We start from the raw sequence: 23,995 nt of genomic DNA, 5'->3' as shown, positions 1-23,995 counted from the left end.
ATCACGCCCTGAGCTGAAGGCAGACGCTTCACAGCTGAGCCACCCAGGCACCCCTATATTGCAATCTTTAAATCAGTGTCTAGAATGAAACATTATATATTGACCGTTCCTTTCCTCCAGCAACAATGAAAATGCTTTTCCTTCCTTCCCTGGCACTCTCCCCCAGTTTTTGTTGAAATAATTTGGAACTTTATATCCGGACTATTACATTAAAAGATTTTAAATATGCACCTCATTTTTCAATAAAATATTTTCACATAGCTACATTAATATTTATTACTTAATCTAACTATGTTTTGCCATATTATTGTTTACTGCTATTTATTTCAAAACTCCATCTTCGTTCTTGGATTCTTTTATTTTGACTTGAGTCAAAATCAGTAAGCTTGAGTAAATCTTTATGGTACATAATTTCTGTCCTTGTATGTCTGAAATTGCCAGGTACCATTTTAAAATAATACCAAAAGTTTTGGAGTCAGATAAAACTAGATTCAAATGTCAGCTTTTTCTTGTGCTTGCCCTGTGAATGGGGAAATCTCTTTACTTTTCTGACTCAGTTCCTTGTGTGTACAATGGAGGGACTATTAGCTTACAGGATTCGTAAAGTTTATACCAAGTATAGTGTATTAACACTGGTACGTAGTAGTAAGTTAATAATAGATTGTCATTATTATTATTAATCTTTGTACGATATCATCTTTATTGAACATTATCCACATTTTAATACAGTGTTATGCATATTAAAGGTACTCCATTAAATTGTATTATTATTTAATATTTGAGATAATTTACATACAATAAAATAGATAGATCATATGAGTATAGTTTGGTGCATTTTTAAAATTGCATGCATCTCTGTAACTACCACCCAAATCAAGATAAAACATTTTTCCATAGTCATTCTTCCTTTCAACCACTCCCTGTCCCCAGGAGCAAATGTTTTCTGATTTGTATTGTCATAGATTCATTTTGTCTATTCTCAGGCTTTATATAAATGGTGTCACACCATATATATTCTTCTGCATCTGCCTTCTTTAGTTCACTGTAAGATTTTTGAGTTACATTCCCTGTGTGGCATGCATCAGTAGTTTACTGTTTTTCACTGTTGAGTAGTATTTCATAGCATAAATATATCAAAAATTGTTTTTCCATTCTCCTATTTATGCATAGTTATTTCCAGTTTGGAGCTATTATAACTAAGGCTACCATGAACGTTTTGTACAAGTCTTTTTGTGGACATATGTTTTCATTCCTCTTGTGTAAGTATCTGGGGGGTGAAATTGCTGGTTCATTGGGTAATGTCTATTTGACTTTATAGGAAACTGGTGAACAATTTTATAAAGCGGCCGTATCATTTTACTCTCCCACCAGAAAATTATAAACGTTCTAGTTGCTCATCTTCACTATCAATTAATATTTTATAAAAATCTATTTTGAATTATAACCCTATCAACTGCTTATATTTATTGTTACATGGTATAACTTTTTCCCATCCCTTTCTTTTTAACCTGTCAGTATATTTATATTTTAAATTTTTTTCTCTTACAGATAGTATAGTATATATTTGGGTCTTAATTTTTTATCTAGTCTGACTATCTTTACCTTTTAAGTAAAGTATTTAGTTCATTTACATTTGATGTAATTATTGATATGGTTGGGTTTAAGCCTACATCTTTGTATTATTTTTTAATTTGTCTTAACTGTTTTTATTCCTCTGTTGCTCATTTCTTGTATTCTTTTCCATTAATTGAATACTTTCAGAATTTTATTATATTTTCTCTTGATTTCAGATTTTATTGTTTTTTTTCCCTAATGGTTACTCTAGACATACCAACATGCATCCTTAACTTATTCATGCTCTACCCTGAATTAATATTATATTATTTCACAATGAAGTTGGAGTTTTTAACATTTTATAATGCCATTTGTCCACTTATATGTTTTTTATATTCTTATTGTCATCTGTTTTACTTAATATATATATTGTAATATATTGTTTTTCATTTTGCTTTAAATAGTCAATAATCTCTTAAAGAAATTTCTTTTATGGTTACCCTTTCTGGCCAATATTTGTGTCGTCTGCGGATCTGGTTCTGTTGAGTATTTTTCTCTTAATTATGAGGCACATTTTATTGCTTCTTAGTACATCTCATGATTTTTTATTATATGCTGAACATTATATGAAAAAGAACAGTAGATTGTGTAGCAGATGATATTTTCCCTGAGAAAAATTCATGCCTCTTCCTATGCCAGGCCTTTAGGGTGGAGGCTAAGTCAGTCTAATCTGTAGTTGAGCTGGGTCTGGGGTTTTCTGAAGCTTTAGTTAGATTTACTTTGCCACCAGTTTCAAATGTCATGAGGGAAGATAAGGATTATCCCTTTATCAGGCTTTGGAATTTGTCCAGTGGAGAGCTCGCTGTTCTTTACATGGAAAGTTTATGCTGCCTACTTTTTGAATCACTGAGTTCTTTTTCTCTCTAGCATTGTTCTCAACTTTCTGCAGCTTGGAAGTCCCTCTAATGTTCTGTCCCTAGCCGTTGATGAGCTGTTGCATTGCACTCAGTGGAGCGTTTGTGTACTTGAGGGAAATTTGTCTCCGTTCTCCTGTCCTACCCTTAGCCTTTAGTAGATGCTGCTATGGTTCTGGAATGAGTTAAAGTTCATTGTAATTTTTAAGAATAAAAAATAAAAATAAAAAAATGGATCTACTTTGCCACATGTTCTATCTTTACTATAGAATTCTACATGTAACTAATCAATAAAAAGTTGTTTTATCCTCCTTTAACTTGAAGAAAGGGTAAATTTCTTAGGTGAACTATATCGCTATGGCAGTGTTAAGTCCAGATTCACTTTAATCCAATAAAATGATTAAGAGAATATATGATTGATAATATTAACCAACATAATTCTTATTTATTACACAGAAATACTTGTTGTTTGATATTACTGTGCAAACATAAAAAGGTGTGTTTCTTTTATCTGCCAAAACCATGTTCAAAATTCCATTACTTGCAAACTCACGATATCCCATGTACCAGGTATGCCAGAAGCAGATACCTGACCATACTATATAAGGCCATTAAAGTTTTGAAAGATAGGCAGTGTTTTATTTGCTTCTGAACACTGATACTGAGCACAGAGTAGATGCAAAGAATGGCCTTCATACATAGTTGAGTAAACAGCTTTGCAAGAACAAAAAACATTCACAAATAACCTTCAACAAATGAAACACATGTCTAAAGTGCTATAACTGGTCAAGATCCCACTGGCATTTCTTTTTTTTTTTTTTAAAGATTTTATTTATTTATTTATTTGACAGAGACAGAGACAACCAGCGAGAGAGGGAACACAAGCAGGGGGAGTGGGAGAGGAAGAAGCAGGCTCCTAGCGGAGGAGCCTGATGTGGGACTCGATCCCAGAATGCTGGGATCACGCCCTGAGCTGAAGGCAGACGCTTAATGACCGCGCCACCCAGGTGCCCCCCCCCACTGGCATTTCTTACCATAATGAATCTTTTTCAATAACCCATTGGCAGGATTTACTCTTGGGTCATCTAGCCTAATCATCTTACTCAACAAAAAAACCTTTGGAAGGGGAGCTGCCTGCCTTCTAGGCCTATCTAAATTGTCCTAAATAGCCCTTGTTCTCCCAAGCTACCGGGCAGAGAGAGATGGGTTCTCCCACAGAGCACTCATATTTGCTATGGTGTGCTGGATTTGCTAAGGAATTCTTGGAGGCTGCTCCACCTTCTTATAAATGAGCTGTAACGGACTAGCAGGTATCCTCAGGAGTGGGTTTAATGCATTTCCTGACAGAGACAGTCCTTTCCCCCCTACTCCCAACTTGTCCCACTTTACTTACCTCTACCTTGAGAAATCATTTTCTCTGGGCTATAAGGATGCTCACTATCTTGTCTCCTGACATCTCTTGTCCAGAACTTTATTTTGTGTATAGTTCCCCACACTAACCTTGTTTCTCATCTCCGAACTTTTGCTTCTGCTTCTCTCTTTGCTTGGGACGTCCCTTCCTTCTCCACCTCCATCCCCTGACACATTGGCCAAATGCAGTCTATAAGACTGAGCCCAGCCTGGGGGTCCAAGGAAGGCTTCCAGGAAGAAATAATCCCTCAAGGAAATGCCCCTTGTCTGAGTTCCCACACCAGTAAGTGTGCATCTCATTTTAGACTTCACATATTACACTTTTCCCCTAAATGTCTCCTCCCACTAGACTAGATTCTGGGATGCTCCAGGATAGAGACCCTGACTGACACGTTTTTGTTTCCACTATGTCTGAACACAGTGACTAGTTCATAGCTGGTGCCCAATGATACTCAACTAACTTAAACTGAGACTTGCTCATCCTTCTCCTGCCCTATATTTTGATAATAAGGTTGGTGTCTCTTCCTCAGAACAACTACTTCTACTTGTCCAGGGATCTGGGGCAGTGAAGCTGAGGCCATAGAAGCTCCTAACATCTGAATGCCCTTAACTCTTTATTTCATTTTGGGGTGCCTGGGTGGCTCAGTCGGTTGGGCCTTTGACTCTTGATTTTGCCTCAGGTCATGATCTCAGGCTCATGGGATCAAGCCCCACGTCGGGCTCTGAGCTCAGCACGGAGTCTGCTTGTCCCTCTCCCTCTGCTCTTCCCTCTACCCTCACGTGCTCTCTATGTCTAAAATAAATAAATAAAATCTTTAAAAATACCCTTTTACTTCATTTTGGGAGAGGCAAAGTCACGTCTCAGAATCCTTGCTTTAATTCAGTGATTTTTAGGTTTGCTAATTTAGTGCGGTATTTCTAAGTCCAGTTAGACTACTGAAATATTTATTATTCCAGGACTAATCAGATACTACCTAATACTTGATTTTAGAATAGACAAAGACACACTAGAAGCCTTAGCAGTTATGAAAAATCTATGGGAAAAAGTTTTAATTGAGACCTTTCTGTGTATGAATTAATTTTGTTTCAAATTGGGAAAGACAACATTAACCCATTTTGCTAGTCCCCATCATGGGACGCCAGTGTCGCATAGGAAGAGAACATCTGCTCCAGTTAAACAAAATTACAGTTAAATATGTTGACTAGTGGTGTTTGCTTCCTGAAATAAGCTCAAAAACTGACCTTAATTATTAAAGAAAGTAACCATTTACTATCTTTTTCCTTCTTAGGCTGTGAGGTTGAGATTCTTGGGGTCAGACCTACCTACTGCCTAGAATATAAAAACGTCCCAACGGATATCAATTTTGCCAATGCAGTCAGCGATGCTCTTGACTCCCTCAAGTAAGTGTCCCAAAGTTTTAGCCATACCATTGTTCTTCATTGTTTCCAGGACCAAGAATGAGTGCTACAGTGGATTAAGAAAGCTTGGTACAGGTGGAATAATGTCCCAGAGATGTGGTGAATCTCTTGCATGGTGACTGTTAACTACTACAAGAGAATAATTGTGAGTGAGTCATTTCAGGTAGGGGCACTCTTCGTGAATGTTGAATCGAGAGCAAGAAAATCCACAAAGGTTTGGGACTTTCTTCTTTATATTGATGGACAATCGAGTAGCAATATGAATGTCAACATCTCTCTAATTGAGATTTAGTGAATGCTTGTATTTCAGAAAATGTTATTATTTGGCTAGAAGGGGGGATCTGTGGTGAAATAAATAGAAAAAATTGCCTACTCTACCCTCTTCTTGGCATTGTACAAAACACGTTAGCATTTTAGAACATAGAGCCTTTTTTTCCTCCCACATGGAACAATGACACAGAATTTTAAAAATGCAGAAATCATTAATGGTCAACAAGAAAGGTCAGGAGAAAGCCTCAAGGCAGCCTCAGAAGTCACTAGATGTGGAAGTCAAGATGGGAGACTCTCATTGGGGGCTCTCATATTTCCAGGGCTGGATTTGAGGTCACCTTGGCTGCTGAGTGGGTCTCCTGGGTGGGGTCAAGGCAGAAGACCCATAATAATCAGTTTGGAGACCAGGGAGGGACCGTTATCCTCCCAGGAGGAAGAGCTGGGCAGCCTCTGAGGGCCACCATATCCTAGGCACTGTGTACAGCTCACCAGCAGTAACCACATGGATTGGCCTCTAGCTAAGATTGCCCCAGATACAGAGTTGACCAATTATGAATCCCATTCTTGTCATCGCCATCCCAAACATTGCAGGGAGCAGCAGTCACGCCCACAGAACTATACAAGGAAAAAACAATACCCCTCCCTTCATTGCTTCTTAGAATAATTCCACTTCCATGAAACCTACCTAGATGGGCCTTTGAGGCACAGGAAGGTTCAAGCTCTGACAGATTGGAGAGGAAATAGGTTTGAAATACTTAAAAATGGAGATGTAACAAATTTTAAAGTTTAGATTTTTTTCTGGAGGGAAGAGGGAAGGGACAGCGTCTGGAATGAACTTTAAATAAATATTATTAACTACTGAATCAATATTCTTCAACATATGGCTTGTAAATCATGTGTGTTATATGATCCTGCCTCCTACCGACTCTACTTTCTTTTCCTTGCCCACAAGTGCTGGAAAACCACACACACGAATATCGTGAACTGGAATATTGTGTTACAAATTAGTTTGTGCAAAGCAGAAGAGCAGAGCTGGAACTTTGGAATAGCTCTGTGTCTATACAGTGGTGTTTCCAACACATCCAAAATGCTGGCCACCCCTTCAGCCTTTTGCCATGCTAAAGATGAACATTGAGAACATAGTTGTCATACAAATACCTCCAAATAACCCAACACTCTATTTGGGAGTGTAATCTTTTTCACATTCTTCTTGCCTTGACAGTTGAATGGTCCCCCACAGTATACAACTCCTTGTCCTGAGGCATGCAGCATGCTGGAGGAAGGAGTGCTGGGCTCCATTTCCTAGAGAAGTTTCTGTTTCTCTGTTTCTAGAGAAGTTTTTCTTTTTCCCTTTTCAAGCAACATGACAAAGCTATGGAACACTGGGGAATAACATCTTTACCTCAGAGCACAGCATTTAGAAAGGGGGAGGGTCATGGCGGGAGTGGGGTGGTAGTATGTATATGTACGTGTGTGTATCGTGTGTGTGTGTGTGTGTGTGTGTGTGTGTGTGTGTGTGTGTATTTAGCAAAGGCATTGGGCTCTCCTAGACAGAAAAGGCTACAAAGAACTGGAGGCCCAGGAAAGTGGTCCTGGGCTAGGCCTCTATCTGGTGTGACCTGGTGCTACCACATTGCTCAATTGACACCATTCACGTTGCAGTCTGCGTAAATGGCCTTGAGCTCCAGGGGACGGCATTCACATAATCCACCAGTGAGTGATGCTTCTGCAGTCGGGCAGTGGAGTCCTAGGCAGGATGGAATCAGGCCGGTACAATTGTCTGGTGGGGTCTTCATACTGTCAAAGTTAACAGGGCCACCAGAAACAGCCCCTGTGAATAGTGGTTGGAAAGACGGAGAGCCATCATTTCTAAAACTAGTCAGGGCTTGAAATGAGACAGAGAAGAAAGAGAAGAAAAACCCTAGGCCAGATGATACCTATTGCCTGTGGAAATTGTAAGATGAGTTAGGCTCTCTTGCAAAGAAAAAGAAGGCACCTTCTTTACCCAATCTATGCACCTTCCTCCCTCCCTCCCTTCCTTCCTTCCTTCCTTCCTTCCTTCCTTCCTTCCTTCCTTCCTTCCTTCCTTCCTTCCTCCCTTCCCTTCCCTTTCTTTCTTTCTTTCTTTCTTTCTTTCTTTCTTTCTTTCTTTCTTTCTTTCTTTCTCTCTCTCTCTCTCTCTCTCTCTCTCTCTCTCTCTAGCAGGGATGGGGAGAGGGAGAGAGAATCTTAAGCAGATTCCACACCCAGGACAGAGCCCAACGCCAGGCTCAGTCTCATGACCCTGAGATCATGACCTGAGCCGAAATCAAGAGTCGGACCCTTAGCCGACTGAGCGACCCAAGCACCCCCGACCTATGCATTTTTGGAACATGTCTCATTACCTTCTTACACGTAGAGTAAAGAGCTGACATTCGTGCACACCGTGGTGGAGACCACTTTACATGTACCAGCTTATTCATGTAAGAATCTGACTCAAAGGAATTATGAATTCCCTTGGTGTGTGTGTTTAGGCAAAGATGTATTAATTATTTATCTTTCCATCAGATGGCCCCAAAAGAAGGAGCAAGTTTTAGACCCTATAGCTTATCTCTTGGCTTCTGTTTGGCTGTATCTCAAATTCCTAGCTATAATTTGAAGAGTGCTTAGAGTTCACACAAGTGTGCAAACACAGGCATGCACGTGCGTGTGGGCACACACACACATTTCTCCTGATCAGTACTGCTTATAGGGTGTCTTTGTCCACTCTGCTATTAGTCTGAGAGGCAGAGAGAATGGGATGCAGGATAGATACACTTTTCCAGAAGGCAGTTAAGAATGACCTAGGGACAGCCTTTCGGCAAAGAGTCCAGCTCAGCCAAGAAGCCACACAGTCAATAGGAAGGGCTAGTCCAGTTTCCATGTTTGACCTGGGCATTGCCATCCGGTGCTCCTAAAGCTTTACTGACCCGGGCCATATCCAGGGTAGATGCCGCCTCGCACCTGCACGGCCTCTAGTGTAGACGAAAGGAGAAGGCGAGGAGAATTCGGGTCTTCAGCACCCATCTGCTAGCATTGGGTCAAAGGCGCTCTTGCCATTGACCCATTCTGCTGTTCCGTCTGCTGTATCACACAGGTGTCGTCCTCCCCCTTACACGGAGCCGGCTGATTCTCCCAAAACTAAGTACGTTGCCTCAGGCCGCACACAGCTAGTGGGTGGTGGAGCCGGAGCCCAGTTCTGAGTGAGAATCGCCTGGACAGTTCAGAGTCAACTTCACGGCTCTCCTCCTGGTCTGCACCCATACCTCTAAGGCACCCTGAAACCGAATCAGACGGAGAGGGTGTAGGGGATGGCTCCTTAGCAAGGCTCCCCTGTGGGGCTGTGCTGGGCCTGGGGCTCATGAGGGCCTGAGGTGGACTGGCAGCCTTTGTGGGCTGCTCACTGCTTGACGTGTTCAGCAGCACACAGCCCCAGCCCCGGGCATGCTATGTACCATGCCACCACACGGGGACAGCGAGGCAACATCCCTGTCCACACAGCCACAACAGAAAGCACTTTGTGATCACATCGCTTAATCCATCCTCCTGGAAGTTCTGTTTGTAGTGCTTCGGCGGGCAGGAAAAGGGGCATGAGTAGTTCATCTGGGGGACAGGGTGCACGGCAGCAGCCATGACTGCGGTGACAGCCACATGCAGCCCTGACTGCCTGGAGGGACCAGGAGGCTGCTCCCAGCGGACTGCCTGATGCAGCCTCTCTAAAGGGTTGATTAAGTAACACCTGGGCCATGGGAGCAGTGGACACAGCTACTGTCCATTGTCAAGCTCCAGGTTATGGAAAACAGCTCCAAAGGAATTCCTTTAGGATCCCAGAACCTCAGTGGAGGCTGGTGCCTATGAAGGAGTGGGACAGATGACGAGATGGTTCTTCCCACAGACCATGGGGCAGCTGGTTGCAAATGTCCTGGCCTTTGTCCCTCCTCCCCATGGACTCTGAGGGAAGGGGCTCAGTGCACAAGCAAAAACCATCCAGGGGCATCTGGAAGGAAGAGAGAGATGGAAGGCATCTTCTTCCCTTTGCCTCCATTTGGCCATATGTCAAGCACTTTTCAAACATTAGCTCATTTCATACCCAGTGTAGCCCTCTGTGGAGATTCTTCACATGGCACATCGAGGCTTCCAGATATTTCTGCTGTTCTTCTGAGACCTCTAGGATAGCAAGGTTCACACCTTTTTTTTTTTTTTTAGGATTTTATTTATTTGTGGGGCGCCTGGGTGGCTCAGTCGTTAAGCATCTGCCTTCGGCTCTGGGCGTGATCCTGGAGTTCTGGGATCGAGCCCCACGTCGGGCTCGTCTGCTGGGAGCCTGCTTCTTCCTCTCCCACTCCCCCTGCTTGTGTTCCCTCTCTCGCTGGCTGTTTCCCTCTCTGTCAAATGAATAAATAAAATCTTTAAAAAAAAAGATTTTATTTATTTGACAGAGTGAAAAAGCACAAGCAGGGGGAGCAGCAGAGAGAGAGGGAGAAGCAGGCTTCCTGCCGAGGATGGAGGCCGACACGGGGCTCGATCCCAGGACCCTGGGATCATGTCCTGAGCCGAAGGCAGATGCTTAACTGAGCCAGCCAGGTGCCCCGAGGGTCACATCTTTGAACCCAGATTTGTCTAATTCCAATGCCTCATCAAAGTATAATTTTCAAAATTAAGCCTGTGTCATGTGCTCAATATATACATATATGAGAATTATGCCGAAGTTCAAATTACTTTATTGCTGAGGGAATCCAGGAATGACCAGGCTGGTTAAATGGAGAATATGAGAAACACACACACGAAGGAAAAGAATGATGGAGGATGACGGCATACGATTATCGTGAGATGCAGAAATGCTTCGTGACTAGAGGACAATCAGACCATGATCTTTGGGACTGCCTTCTCCATCAGGCAAAAATAACCTTCATCTTACTGATTTCTGACAGGTTAACAACTAAGTTTACACAGTCCAGGCTCGAGTTGGTCATAGAGTCTGGTGACCTGTAAGCAGGTTTCTTAGACACCACTCTTGTAGCACACAGGAACAACAGGCAGCTGTTTTGGGGGCCTAATTTCTAAGTTTTGGATCATTCTTCTTAACAGTTGATATCTTCAACCATCCCTTTGAATTGTCCCCCATTTCTCTCTCCCTAAATCTTCTCTTTCCAACTCACATCAGTAAAGAAAATGAATGTGAGGTCATGAACTTTTACACTGAAAAGAGATCTGGACAGCATCCTAAGATGATGGGGGACCTGGGTGTCCCTGAAACCCTAGGGCTGGGGGCTCCTCGCAGCTCTCAAGTACTGGGCCAACAGCCACATGTCCTTTTGGCTCAGTTCCTGGACCCCTAAAGCTATAAATTATAAATGGCCAACAACAAGTCTGCAGGCATTTCCACCCATCGCTCCTCACCCAGCTGCTCCATTACAAATGAGCTGACCTGTGATGGAGACCAGATCCATGTGGGAAACAGCTGGCGACCAAGAATCCGTCCTCTAAACTCCAAACAGGCAAGAGCGCTCTGCCCTTGAAGACTCGGGTCTCTAATGAATCGACGAAACTCCAACCTAGAAGTCTTTTCCAAAGGCATGTGCATAAATCCCTGAGTCGCCAGCATCTCAAATCCAGTGTTCCTGGCACCTGGGATTGACAGCTTCTTCAAAGAAAGCCATCAGGTAAATCTGTGACACTGGCTCCCCGATCACACAGAGATTTGTAGATATGGTGGCTGCTGCGTTAAGGGAAGTGTCTACAACGCAGTGACCTAAAAGCATGTCATTGAACTTGAATGCAATGGTCAGCCTGTTTGTGCAGTTTTCCCCCATGCAAGCCCCACGCTGGAAGTGTGCACACTTGAACACGGGGCACGCTGCGTGAGTGTGCACATCTGGGCAGCTACAGAGGCAAGTGCATAAAGCAGCTAAAGGCTGAGGCCCATCGGAGGGAAAGATGTGATGAAAGTTTCCATTATGTTCATTAGTTTATCCGTGCAGCGAACACGGGCCTCACAGAAGTTTAAGGATGTGTATGAAAATGCCATTACCTAGCGAGAAATGTACCCACCGCCCACACACTTGCGGGACCCTGCAGTGACTTTTTGTTCTCTGCTGTCTATAGATGGATGAGTCATTCACAGATTAGCGAGTGTGAATAATGATAATATCACTTTTGAAAAACACCTGACCCAATCCCCGTTGTGGAGGAGGGTGGTAATGGTATTTATTCAAGAAAGGCCAGTTTGTTTTGTTCTAAAAAGAGAAAACACGTGACTAGCAATTTCAGTAACTTGAAACCAATGTGCTCCCAAAACTGTAAATGAAGTGCCCTCAGGGTACACAGTCGACCACCACAGGGTCATTAAAGGGAGTGCCCTTGGCAAGTATGACCGTAAGGAAGGGAGACGCTAGGCAGACTGTCCTCTGGAAACCATCCCCAGGGCCGTGAATGGAGTAGATGTGGACTTTCAAAAGCCCAGGCTGGTAGAATGTTCTGATCTGGGAGATTCACGTTTCCACTTGTAGCTATGTCTGTGAGACCTCGAGCAAGTCCTAGAATCCTTTCTGGCCTGTTTCCCCACCTACAAAATGTACAGATGCTTTTCTATATGGAGGCTTCACACGGGAGTTCCAGAAATCTGAGACACATCCAGCCCACAGACGTGGAGCGCTATCCGTCGAGAAGGGTGAGATTCTTACAAGAGAATAAGGACCATTTCCACAAGAAGTTCAAGCAGAATGCTGCCCCATTGGTGTGGGCCATTGAGTTCTTGGTGGCTGTGGTCAGGGTTTTGGAGTCAGCCCAATGTGGGTTGGAGTCCTGGCTCCATCCCTCACTGGCTGTGTGATGCAGGCAACTGTATCGAGCTCTCTGTTCAGTGCCTTCCTATCTGAAAGGGTTGCTGTGAGGATTAAATGATGAATGAAAAGCCTTCAAAATAGTGCCTGACCCAGAGCAACTGTCATTTATGGAGCACTTACTATTAGTACACTTTCATCTGATCATTATAGAGCTCCTACTGTATGCCGAATACAGCAGGCTACAGCTGAGAGACAGTGGAGGACGAATGGCCGTCCCCCTAAAGAACGTCACAGCTTAGAGGGGGGAAGGAACATCAGCAGGCCGCTACAGGCCGGCGTGGAAGAGCGTGACCAGGAGATGAGTCTGGAGTGGCCCAGGGGCTCCGGAGGGCCTCCCAGCTGAGCCTGCGGCATCAGAGCCGACTTCTGGAAGGGGCACCATCTGCTCTGAGACCTGGAGGATGAGTGGAGCTGTGTTTAACTCTGCCCGTGCGAACCACACTCTCTGACCTCCTGAGAGGCGCTTCTCCCTCCTCTGCAATTGCAAGACCCGAGGCACAGCAGGCTCTGAGGACACACATTCTTTCACTGCTCCTGTTCCCAGTGCTGGGGCAGCCACATCGGGAGACACCACGCCATCTCGTTTGTGTGTGTGCCTTTAAAATACAGTTTTTCAAGAGAAATCAGGCAATCCACCGAGAGTATTGATTATTAGCTCTTGTAAAGTCCAAGCAAAGGAATCAGCTGTAAGTTCTCTTGCACGGCGTCAGCTCTTGTCGGTTACTGTTACTGCTCCCATCGTCAGCATGGTCGGCATCTTGACCATTGTTCTGTTCGGGGGCTCTAGGGGGAGTCGTGGGGCAAGCTCGAGCTGGGGAGGGAGGGATGGGGGAAAGCACTGTGTGGAGGGGGGTGTATTCCACGGCATTTTTCTCCCCTCCCTCCCTGCCTCCGCAGGCCTCCTACATCAGTTGCAATCACTAGTTCCTGGTCATTCTCAGGCCAGCATCCAGGGCTTGGGTTATCAGTGCTCTGCCATTATCAGTGTCATCAGCACTCTGGCCAAGAAGGAGAGTTTTTCCAGAACCAGGGTCTTCCTGGGACCCCCCGAAGTATGGTCACTGTTAGAATTCAATCTATGTCCACACTGGAGATGACCCTTCATAGAATAAATGTCCCCATAGAAGTGTCCGCTGACAGCAGGCCCTGAACACTAACCTGTTGGCCTCCCCCAGGGTGCCCTCCTAAAGCTTCTTCCTAATCTTCCCAGTCGGTTAAACACACAGTCTGCTGTTTTATTTAGATAGTTCCTTCAGGTCCAGCAATAATCGAAGTTGTTATTTGAATGATTGCTTCTCGTTGTTCTGATCTTACGACAACAGCGGGTGGGAGAGTAGAGCTCTGAGAACTGTCCCCTGCCTGTTACCACCCCTTCCAGCTCTTGGTGCATACCGAGCGATGCCCCATGAGGCCGGAGGAGAGATGCCCCGTACACATGCTCCCTGACCGTTGCCCTGAGGTGCTCAGGACTGGCACGACTTGATGCAGTAGTTATGTTTCCCCCTTGGAGATCACTGTTCATTTTAAGGTGTCAGCTTTGCCTGGCCCACAGGCCAGGGATCTGGGGGCGCCAGTGCCTTCAGAAAGGACTGCTGAGTGAAGGGGGAGAAAGCTGGTGAGGGCCTCCCTCAACCGCATCTCTCTCACTCTGCTTCCTCCAGGAGTGGCCGGGCCGACCTGGCAGCCATATACCATGAGCGCATTGATGTGGAAGGCCACCACTACGGCCCCTCGTCGCCTCAGCGGAAGGACGCCCTGAAGGCCGTGGACACCGTCCTGGTGTACATGACCAAGTGGATCCAGGTAACTGAAAACAAGGACCACGAGGCTGATCTTCCCTCTTGTCACTTTCTGCCTTCGTGGCTGTCATAGCCCCTCAACACCTTCTTCTTACTGCTGTTAGCGGATGAGGCCAGCACCAGGCTGGGATGGGTCTCTTTTCTTCATACAACCCCTCGTCAGCTACCGGGCGATCCCTTGTTTTACGATCAGTCCAGCAGGACTGAATGACCAGATTGGCATTCTTCCCTGGCTTAGCTGGCCGGACGGCCCAGTTCTTCACCACACCTAGTAAGTCTGTGAACCAGGTTCAGGCGGGCATGGAGAGCAGACCTGGGTTCTGTCCCTGACCCTGCCACCCCCTTGCTGGATGACTCTCAAGGGAAGACTTTGCTGGGCTTTATTTTCCACATCTGTAAAATGGGTGAGTGACAGCTCCCATCTTACCACACAAGTTTGCTGAAAGAGCCGAAGGAAATGAGAACAGAGAAAGTAGCTTGAGCAGCTCAAGGCCAGGAGGGATGATTTCCAGCACTACCGGAGAGGGAGCGTGATTTCACATTGCCCTCCCCGAAGTGCTTCTGCGCTGATGTCCCACCGGTCTCATCAGGGCAGGACAGTAGCCGATTCAGTTGGTGACTGAGGAAGTATCCTTTCCCTATAACTTACGGTTTAAAACACTGGTTTATAGGACCTTCCAGAGTGAGTGCGTCTTTGTCTGGGCGCTGTCCTGATGGCCTTTGTCCGCCCACAGGAGCGGGAGCTGCAGGACCACCTCAACGTCATCATCTTCTCAGATCATGGAATGACTGACATTTTCTGGATGGACAAGGTGATTGAGCTGAATAAGTACATCAGCCTGAATGACCTGCAGCAAGTGAAGGACCGAGGACCCGTCGTGAGCCTCTGGCCGGCCCCTGGGAAGCACTCTGAGGCAAGGAGCACCATGAGGGGCGGAGAAGGACGGGTGGGTCGGGTGAGGGGAAGGGAGCTGAACACGCCCTCCTTCCCATCACCGTGCACTTCATCTTTGCCCTGGGGCTTTAGTGCTGAAGTAGAGAGCTGTGCTGGGAGCTGGGCCTCCAGAGGCACGTGACCTATGCGCTGCTCGCCTGCCCTCTGCCAAGTAGCCCATCCTCCTGCGTCTGTCTTCTCTTCTCTGCGGTGGGCATGATGGTATCTGCTGCACAGGTGTGCGTGGGAGTTCGGTGAGATAAAGGGCGTGCGGTGCTTAGCATGGGAAGCTCTGAGCCCTTTAGTAGGGCTATTTTGTTATTAGCCCAAATGCGGCACATCTCAGGCAAACCTGGGGGACATCGGATGCACAGAGGGAGTGCTCTTTCTCTGGAACAAAGCTGCCCATCTGATCTGTTTTCATCAGGGCAGTGGAGATAAGAAGGTGATGAATGAACAGAGGCTGAGGCCGTGCGTGCCAGGGGCCAGTGCCTTATCTAAGGGGGCACGCTGCTTGGGTGCAAATCCCAGCCCAGTCACGGACTGGACACCCGCAGCTCCCTGACCCGGCCCCTCTGCTTCTTCTGTGTCCGTGTGGGTGGCGATGGCATCACAGCTGCCCTGTTGGGCTGCTGGAAAGCCCCCAGAATCATGCTGGGCCCACCTCAAGGACGACGTATGTGCCACTTATCACAATGAGCTCCGTCGCAGGGGGGTGTGCCCAAGAGGGTGCTCCCTATAGTCACTGCCCTCCAGGAACTCAGCGCCCTGAGATGGCTAGACTTTACTTACCCTTCTCTCCAACCATAATTACCTGCAGTACATGATGAGAAAATGAGGAGCAAGCAGCATCTTTGTCCACCTGCTTCGCCCCGAGTTGCCTCGTCACCTCCCAGGGCAAGCTCTGGGGCTTCTGCCCACTCCCAGAGAAAACTTCGTGCTCTGGGCCAGGACACGGGTCCCTTCCTTGGGGAAGGCTCAGCCTGCTGCCTGTGGAGGTGCCAACCACAGGTGCCCGGAATTGGCCTAGGATGCCTGACGTCTGCACGTACCCTCCCAGCCCGGATGTGGTTGACAACGGACGCTCGTTGGTATGGATGGACACTGCGTGCAGGAGGCCGGGCTCTCTCTGCTGGTCCTTTCAGCCTCTTCCTGCCCACTCCCATGTAAAAGTCTGAGAGCTGTCTGTTTGGGGGTTGAGCAGCACAGCTGCCAGCAATGCCCCTCCTCCCCAGCCTCGTCCCATTTCCTAGGTGGCTGCCCCTTTTTCTCAAGTTCCATGGGCAGGGAGTGGAGGCGCTGACCATTTGTACGGCAGCCCCATGGAATCCCTCAGCATGAAGCCGGGAGGAGTACTCCACACATTGGCAGGTCCCACAGAAAATGGCTTCTTGCAAAGAAGTTCTGTTTCCTTGGCAAGGAGGGTCATCTGCATCTCCAGCTTGGCACGCGGAGACACGCTGCCTCCAGAATGCTCGAGCATCAGCTCGTAAGGGCTGCTCCCAGCGCCACGAGCAAGCCAGGCGGTTGCAAGCCGCCTGAAGCAGTTGGTGGATTATTCGAGAGTGGGGGCTGTGTTTGGGTGACAGTTTGTCATGTGACGGACACAACAGTTTGGGAGACCTGGTATGTGTCAGCAGATTTTTCACGTATCCAAAATTTTTGTGCAAATGCGTCCTACTTTCCTTAAGAACTATGGATTTTCTCAAGTAGGAAATCGTAACTCGTGGGGTCATCAGGAACTCTCTACTAAAACGCCTCAAGGCTAATTTTTCTCCAGATCTGAGTTGAAAAACCCAATTTTATATTCAGTTCTACCCAGGAATATGGGTCTGATTTGGCTGAGGGCCAACAGGTCAACATCAGCCAGTCGATTTTAATGTCAGCCGTCAATATTTAAGCTGCTGGCAAATACCGGAAACGTGCAGAGTTTACGCCCTCGTCATGCAATCAGTGGTGAGTGAACGGCAGACAGTTCCTGGTACTTTTAAGACTCCGGTGAAGGTAAGACATGCTCTAGGTCAGCTCAAAGAACAAAGCCCTTTCTTTGATCGTAGTGGCGTTTCGCATCAGGCAGACCAGTTCCTCCTTTGCCTTTTAATTTTACTGTAGCATTTTTGGCCTATATAAGCTTTTGTAATTTGTTTGTTAACTACTGAGTAGACACATTATCATAAAATATTAGAAAGTATACAGTTGTCATTTCCATAATTGTCCTGATCGTTTTGCCGTACGCGTTCTTTAGTTTTATAGTTATTCAAACATCACATCGTAATAATACTAATCCGGTCTGTATTTTTCTGCAACTTGCTTTGTCTTCTCAAACTGGGATCCCCGAGATGCTTGCAGGCGTTCTGTGCAGGGTGAGCCTCCGCTCTTCGTTGCTGTGTAGGACTCCACCACCAGCCACACAACTCATTTCTCCCTTCCGCAGGTGCCGGGCATTTGGGCTCTTCCAATCTGCAGTATCTATCCCTCTGTGTGCCTCCTGGTGCACGAGTGTGAGGGTTCTCGCTAGGTCCCTGGGGGCCGACTTGTTAGGTCGTGGGGTGTGTGGATCTTCAGCCTTAGGAGATGGAAGCCACCTTGTTTCCTGAGACATCCAGAAGTTTCTCATTCTTCTGTAGTCAGACCTGTCAGGTGTTTTGGTAATTTCTTTGGTCTGTAAAGTTCTCCCTCTCCTCCAGGTGCAATAAATATGCACATACAGTTAAGAAAGAGAATGCGAAACTTGTCCCTCTTGTTATCTTTGCAGGTCTATAACAAGCTGAGGACGGTGGAACACATGACAGTCTACGAGAAAGAAGCCATACCAAGCAGGCTCTACTACAAGAAGGGGAAATTTGTCTCTCCTCTGACCTTAGTGGCTGATGAAGGATGGTTCATAACTGAGGTAATTGTAAAATTATGACATGTGTTCATTATACAAACTCTGTCAAACACCCAAAGATAAATAATTACTTGGCTTTTGCCCTCAAAAGATTTTGTTTTCACTTAAATGTCCTTCGCGGCATGACTTCCACCTTTAGAGACACAAAAGGCTTAGGTGGCTTTGCAGACACAAACCGTTGATGTGGACCCACAGTCACAGTTTAGACTTCGTGGCTCCAGACTCGCTATAGTTTAACAAACTGCACTTAACTCAATTACCCAGGCTTACGATGTAACCTATTCAGTTTAAAGTGCAACAATTACTTGAGCCAAAGCGATCGATCGCTGCAGGGCAGAGAAAGTCAAGGCGAGGCTCAGCTTTGCTTTCACCTTTAAGAGAAGTGTTTGGCAAACACAGCTCCAGAGACCCAGCTTCCCCAGTTAGCCAGCTTGATTTTACAGAGGGGAATATCTTGCATCTGGGGTCCAAACCCTCACTGCCTTGGACAGGAATGACGTCAGCAGCTCCTGCCTGCCTGCTTTGACAGCAAGCTCACGAGGCTCCGGGATCAACTCCTGACCTCAGGCCAGTGTGGGAGGGCCCCGGCCTTCAGGGGAACTGCGGTCAAGGCCTATCTAGAATCCGTTTGCAGAGAGGCCGTGGCTTACCATAGACGTGAGTTCACAGATGTCTTGCAAACAGACCAGCCTGCAGGGTGAAAGAGAATGACAGGTGTTGGCACATGGGGGTCATTGGTCGACGCCCATGAAGTCAAAGGCCTAGGACTAGCATTTATCTGCCAGAGAGAGGGCAGGTGGTGATCAGGAGAAACACGGATCAGGCAGATGGGTGGAAGTCTAGGGACCTCGTTGTGGAAGAAAGAGTATTCCTTGACATGAAATCCGGTCACCGAGGAGGACTGAGTCATTCCTGTGTGCTCTCAAAGAAAACATCTGGTCACCAAGGAAACAGCACAGACCGGGTCAGAGCTGTCAGTGTGCACAGTCCTGAGGCCAAGCGGGGCCCATCGAATCAGCGGACGTGGGCTTCCACACCATGTGACTGTAAGTTTCCAAGAAGGTCCCTCTGCCTCTCATGCTTGTCTTCACTTTATCACACTGTTTGGTGTTTGCCCGGAGTGAGATTATTCCAGGCCCACGGCGTTTTCATGGACAGTGATTTGCTCACGGCTTTGCACTGAACACCCGACTGCGAGCAGTCAGTCGCGTCACCTGCATTGGCACCTGTTCGACTGTATTCCATAAAGCCAGCTTCCCCAAGTCATTCAAAAGGGCTTGCATTTTGAAACTTTCTCAGTTTAGGAAATTCTGGTGGAATGACTTTGACTTTTCCAAAGCAAAGAGACGATGACGGTCCGTCTCGTTACCTGTCACTCATTTCTCACTATGATTATGTGCATCTCCTGTTTCCTTTCTCATATTGAGCTGAAACCAGTGCACCAAGAAGCTGGTTCATGGTAGGGAGGGCGACAGAGGTGATTTGGGGTAATTTATGGAAAAGTAGTCGTGGGTGGGGAGAGTGGCAAAGCCAGACTCGCTGTACAACGAATGGGATGCCATCTCCATTCCAGTGGGAGAGGCCCCAAACCCCGCAGTAGGGTAGGATGGGCACACTAGCTCTGAGTGCTTTCTGGAAGGTAAGACTCCTGGCAGTAGCACACCCAGCAAGGAGATGCATGTTTTCCAGTGAGTGACTTAAACACAGTGGTGGGATCTGGAGATCAGCCTGACGCCCTTGGTTATCATTCACATACCACTTGAATGCATGTGCCTTAAATAGTAAAGACTTATTACCTCATGTAACCAGAAGTCGACATAGACCGTTCTGGGGTTGGTTCATTCAGCAGCTCAGTCATCTCAATCATATCAAGTCTCCGAGTCAGTTCTTCTGCAGTTCTTTTGGCTTTCTCTTCAGGATCACAAGATGGCTGCTGCAGCCCCAAGCATCACATCCCTTCAGGTCATCCCAAAGCAGAAAAGAAGGGGTGTGGCTTCTTCTTGTATGTCTCCTACTTTCATTACAGAGCAAAAATATAACCCTAGAATCAGTCAGATGCCGGTTTCAGGGGACTCTGACAATAATAAAACTTGGAGGGGTCTCTTTTTAAGAAAAGAATATGTAATTATGAAAATAAAATTAGCTATAGGGACTCAGAAGAGACGCATGAGAGTGAGAAGCCCTGATGCTTAAGCTTCTCTAACTGCACTGCTAATCCACTTCTGCCCAGACCCCACTAGCAAGCCCCCCCTTAGGTCTCATCCGGAAGCAGCAGCATGGCTAGAAAATTCCTGCCTCGAGTCCGCTTTGGTCCTGAGATCTAGCACTATGCTGCAATGCGGACCGGGGGGCCACAGTCACAAGACAACTGAGACGCAGAGGCTGCAGAATGAGGCACGCAAGGTCCCTGAAATTTAGTCACAAAGAAGGGAGGTGAGACGAGAACGAGGACAGACGTGCTGGCTGGCTGGCAGCGGCCCACTCACAAAGCCCAGTGACAAGTCTGATGGGGCCTCATCGCCTCCCCGACCTCCCCACGCCCCTCCGCTCTGCACTGAGGGTCCAGGCACCTGCTCTCCTGCGGGAAGCCTGCGGACGTACGTGTCTGCTGGGAGCCGGCCACACGCCCATCACACACCATGTTACGTAGTCCGTTACGTTATATTATCTTTGTACGTACGACACGGTCTACAACACACACAGACGCTCGTGTGAATCAGAGCTGAGTCAGGGAGTTAACAGGGGACCCAGTTAACTGCATGGCTTAGGGAGCGGGGAGAAGCCACCAGAACAGAAAGGAAGAATGCCTAACGACTGACGATTACTTGCAAAACTTTTTAAAAATGTAGAATCATCTCAAAAAGGAAATTCTATTTAAATATTTGAAGCAGAAAGTGTTTGGTTTGCTTTTTTTTTTAAAGAAAGAAACCACAAGGAAGATCAATAGGACGTGAAAAAATACGATTCTGAAAAGTTCTGAAAAGCAGCCAATTCAGAGAGGGAAGCACCGTCAGTTACATACATTAATGTAACTTCGAGCGTCTGTCGCATAAAAGCACAAATGTTTCTCAGAAAAATCATGGTTGTCCCTGAGTCCTGAGAGAAATTAGCTGCCTTTCGGTCACTCCTTTTTGTACTTTAGTTTCCTAGACTGAATGACCAGGACTGAATGAATAGACTGAATGAATGAATACCTTTGTCACTTTACTCCTGTCCTTGAATTCATGGACTTTTCAAGGCTCACAGGTAAAAATTACAATTTCAGATTCTACCTTGATAAACATGGGGTTTTATCTCTTTGTCTTCTGAGAAATTGTCAAGATGAGTGACCATTTCTTTCTCGTTGCCTCGGTCCTTTTTCTTTCACATCTTTCTGTTGTTCATTATACTTCCTTGACTGCAGAGGATGGAGAACCGCACTCGCTATCCTTGTTCCCGCTCGGTGCCGCGCTGTTCGTCCCCCACTTGGCTCTTTGCCGAGCCTCTCCCCATGCGGCAGAAGGATGCTGTGCTTTGCAGCGTGACCTGCACAGCCCGCAGGGCACGTGTGCGGGTGCGTCCGCGCCACACGGCCCTCTGCGTGCAGCAGGGCCAACTTCTCAGGCCTGAAAGCAATCTCTCCGGGTCTGGGTTTGGACGGCCGAGGAGTCTTTTTGCTGATTTAGACACGATTAGAAAAACAGCTGAGTCAGGACAAATTGGTGCTGACTGAGGCCAATAAAATAGAATCCCGTCTCCCCTTCCTTTCCCTCTACGGCCGCCACTCCGCAACATGCAAGACTTGGCTTCCCCGGCAACAGCGCCGTTCCCATATAAACACCAACTTTTTGCTACCACTCTAAGTTTTACAGACTCTAAGGCCGCTGCTCTACCGGGAAGACTTAATCGAGTTCATTTTTTTAAACGGTCACTTAGCTGTCCCTGAAAAAGATAAAGACCGGGAAGCAGGTTGCATCTGTCACCTGGAATTGCACAGTTACCCAGGGTGGCTGCTGTGGCTGCCGCAGAAGAGCCAGCTCCCTGGCCAGCGGCTCCCCGCAGCTCGCTTCTGCTCCCGCGTTCCTTAATGTGTGGACTGGATTGCCGCCCGCTGCCGGTCCTCGCCCTGGCGCTCCTCCTGCGAGGGCAGCAGTCTGAGGCGTCCGTATTCCCAGAGGACTGCCTAAACATGGAGGGTGGAAAAATCCAGGCCACCTACCTAGGTCAAGCCCTGGCCTGTCCCACCTGCCAGGCTCCTTTCTTCAAGGGCTGCCTAAGTGCTGCCCCCACCCCATCTGTCTCCCTAAGACCTGGTCACTGTCCTGTGGAAGCCTCTTTGCTTGTGCTTGCCAGGGGTCAAAGGCCACACCCTTCACCAGCCACCCCACTTCCCAGTCCCAAGGTTTCACTCGCCCATGCTCTACCCCCCACCCCCTCCAGGGGGCACCTGCAGTGGGGCTGGACATGGGCTCCTCCCCATCTGGTGGGCCAAGGGCCCTCAGGAGGGAGGCTCAGTGATGCTATGCGTCCTTGGCCTGTGGGCTAGTCAGGAGCAACACAGGAAAATGCAAAGTGGGCAAATGCTGAGGGTAGTTTCCTCCAAACTCAAGTGCATTCTTCCATCCCCCCCTTCCTCCATCCATATGCAGCACCCCCCCACCTGCCCCCTGCTATCCAGAAGCAGAGTGTTCCTCTGAAACCCTTCATACGTAGGCAGAAATGGTGCAAAGCGAAGAAGCAGTTACCACTACTTCATATGGAAACATTTTCGAGCGTTCCCAAACCCAGAAAATCACCTCTCCTAGGCTTTTCATTTTTTGTTTTTTAAGATTTTATTTATTTATTTGACAGAGAGAGACAGCCAGCAAGAGAGGGAACACAGGCAGGGGGAGTGGGAGAGGAAGAAGCAGGCTCCCAGCGGAAGAGCCCGATGTGGGGCTCGATCCCACAACGCTGGGATCGCGCCCTGAGCCGAAGGCAGACGCGTAACGACTGCGCCACCCAGGCGCCCTCTCCTAGGCTTTTCTGATACCTTAGGTCCCATCTTGCTACGGACACACAAAATCATTCGAAGATAAAGCACAGGGGCTCGCAGTCACAGTTCGAAGCTCTGGTGGTGCCTCGAAGTCAGGGAAGGAGCTGGTCGGTGCGCTCCGCGGCTCGGGGGCCTGCCGTCTCTACAAAAGCCAGTGCTGAACACCGTTTCGCTTTTCACCCTTCTTAGAAGCGAAGACCCTCCTCAGAGTTCTTTCACTTTAGCTACTAATGTGGTAGCTCTTTTGTGAAAGCCAAGTGGTGTAGCTCGAACTCTCAGAAAGCGGGGGTTACCTGTACCTAAAGAAATCAGCCAGTACTCAGCAGGCTCTTGTAACATCAGTCAGAACCCTGGGGGCGCCCTCTCCTTCTGGCCCCCACCTGTCCTTTAGCCCGGCTCAAACACCAGCCCTCCCATGAAACAGCCCGCTCTCCCCTTCGTTTCCTCCCTCCCGGAATCCTCACGAGCTGGACCCACTCCCCCACGTGCTCCATCTGTCCCTCTGCTCCTGTGCTCTCCCTGCCTGCCGTGGAAACTCCTTGCGGGCTGCCCTGTGGCGCCTCCGCCCTTATTGTCCTCCGTGGCACGTGGCATGTGGCACGTGGCAAGGGCTCGGTGCGCGTTTGTGGAATATGAATTACTAAGTGATTTAATAAATATTAAGGCAGTTGATCCCGGGTTACTTATCACAGGCTGTTCACTTTGTCAGTTTGTAAATCAGTAACCAAGTAAACGGGAGAGGTCGGCTGAGTCAGGAAAGCCCTTCCTTTGGGCTCATTATTAGCAGTCCGAGAAGAGATTTCAACAGGGAGAGGGTGTTCAGACCAGCGATGGCAGTTCTCCGAGCTTCAGCGAGCCCACAGCTGGAGCCCAAGCGTGGGACACAACAGCTCTCACCAGACACCGCCCCCGATTCCCTGCCTGCTTC

The 23,995-nt window shown here is 47.4% G+C and overlaps 1 protein-coding gene across 4 annotated transcripts in view; it reads left to right on the top strand.

Moving 5' to 3' along the window:
* The window catches only part of ENPP6 (ectonucleotide pyrophosphatase/phosphodiesterase 6), a 168,202-nt gene that overhangs the window by 129,167 nt on the left and 15,040 nt on the right, over window positions 1–23,995 (top strand). For 3 of the 4 annotated variants that reach the window (XM_044387597.3, XM_057303421.1, XM_026508575.4), the window contains 4 exons: window positions 5,168–5,279; window positions 14,092–14,233; window positions 14,964–15,143; window positions 17,919–18,056. In XM_044387597.3, coding sequence (XP_044243532.1) covers window positions 5,168–5,279; window positions 14,092–14,233; window positions 14,964–15,143; window positions 17,919–18,056 — 572 coding nt within the window. Of the gene's footprint in view, window positions 1–5,167; window positions 5,280–14,091; window positions 14,234–14,963; window positions 15,144–17,918; window positions 18,057–18,981; window positions 19,100–23,995 lie in introns of all 4 variants that reach the window. The other variant, XM_048226260.2, reaches the window with a different exon arrangement.

Source organism: Ursus arctos, unplaced genomic scaffold (genome assembly GCF_023065955.2).
Source record: "Ursus arctos isolate Adak ecotype North America unplaced genomic scaffold, UrsArc2.0 scaffold_27, whole genome shotgun sequence".
Taxonomy (NCBI): domain Eukaryota; kingdom Metazoa; phylum Chordata; class Mammalia; order Carnivora; family Ursidae; genus Ursus; species Ursus arctos.
The sequence above is the reverse complement of the archived record's forward strand: the minus strand, read 5'-3'. Positions and strand labels throughout refer to the sequence as shown.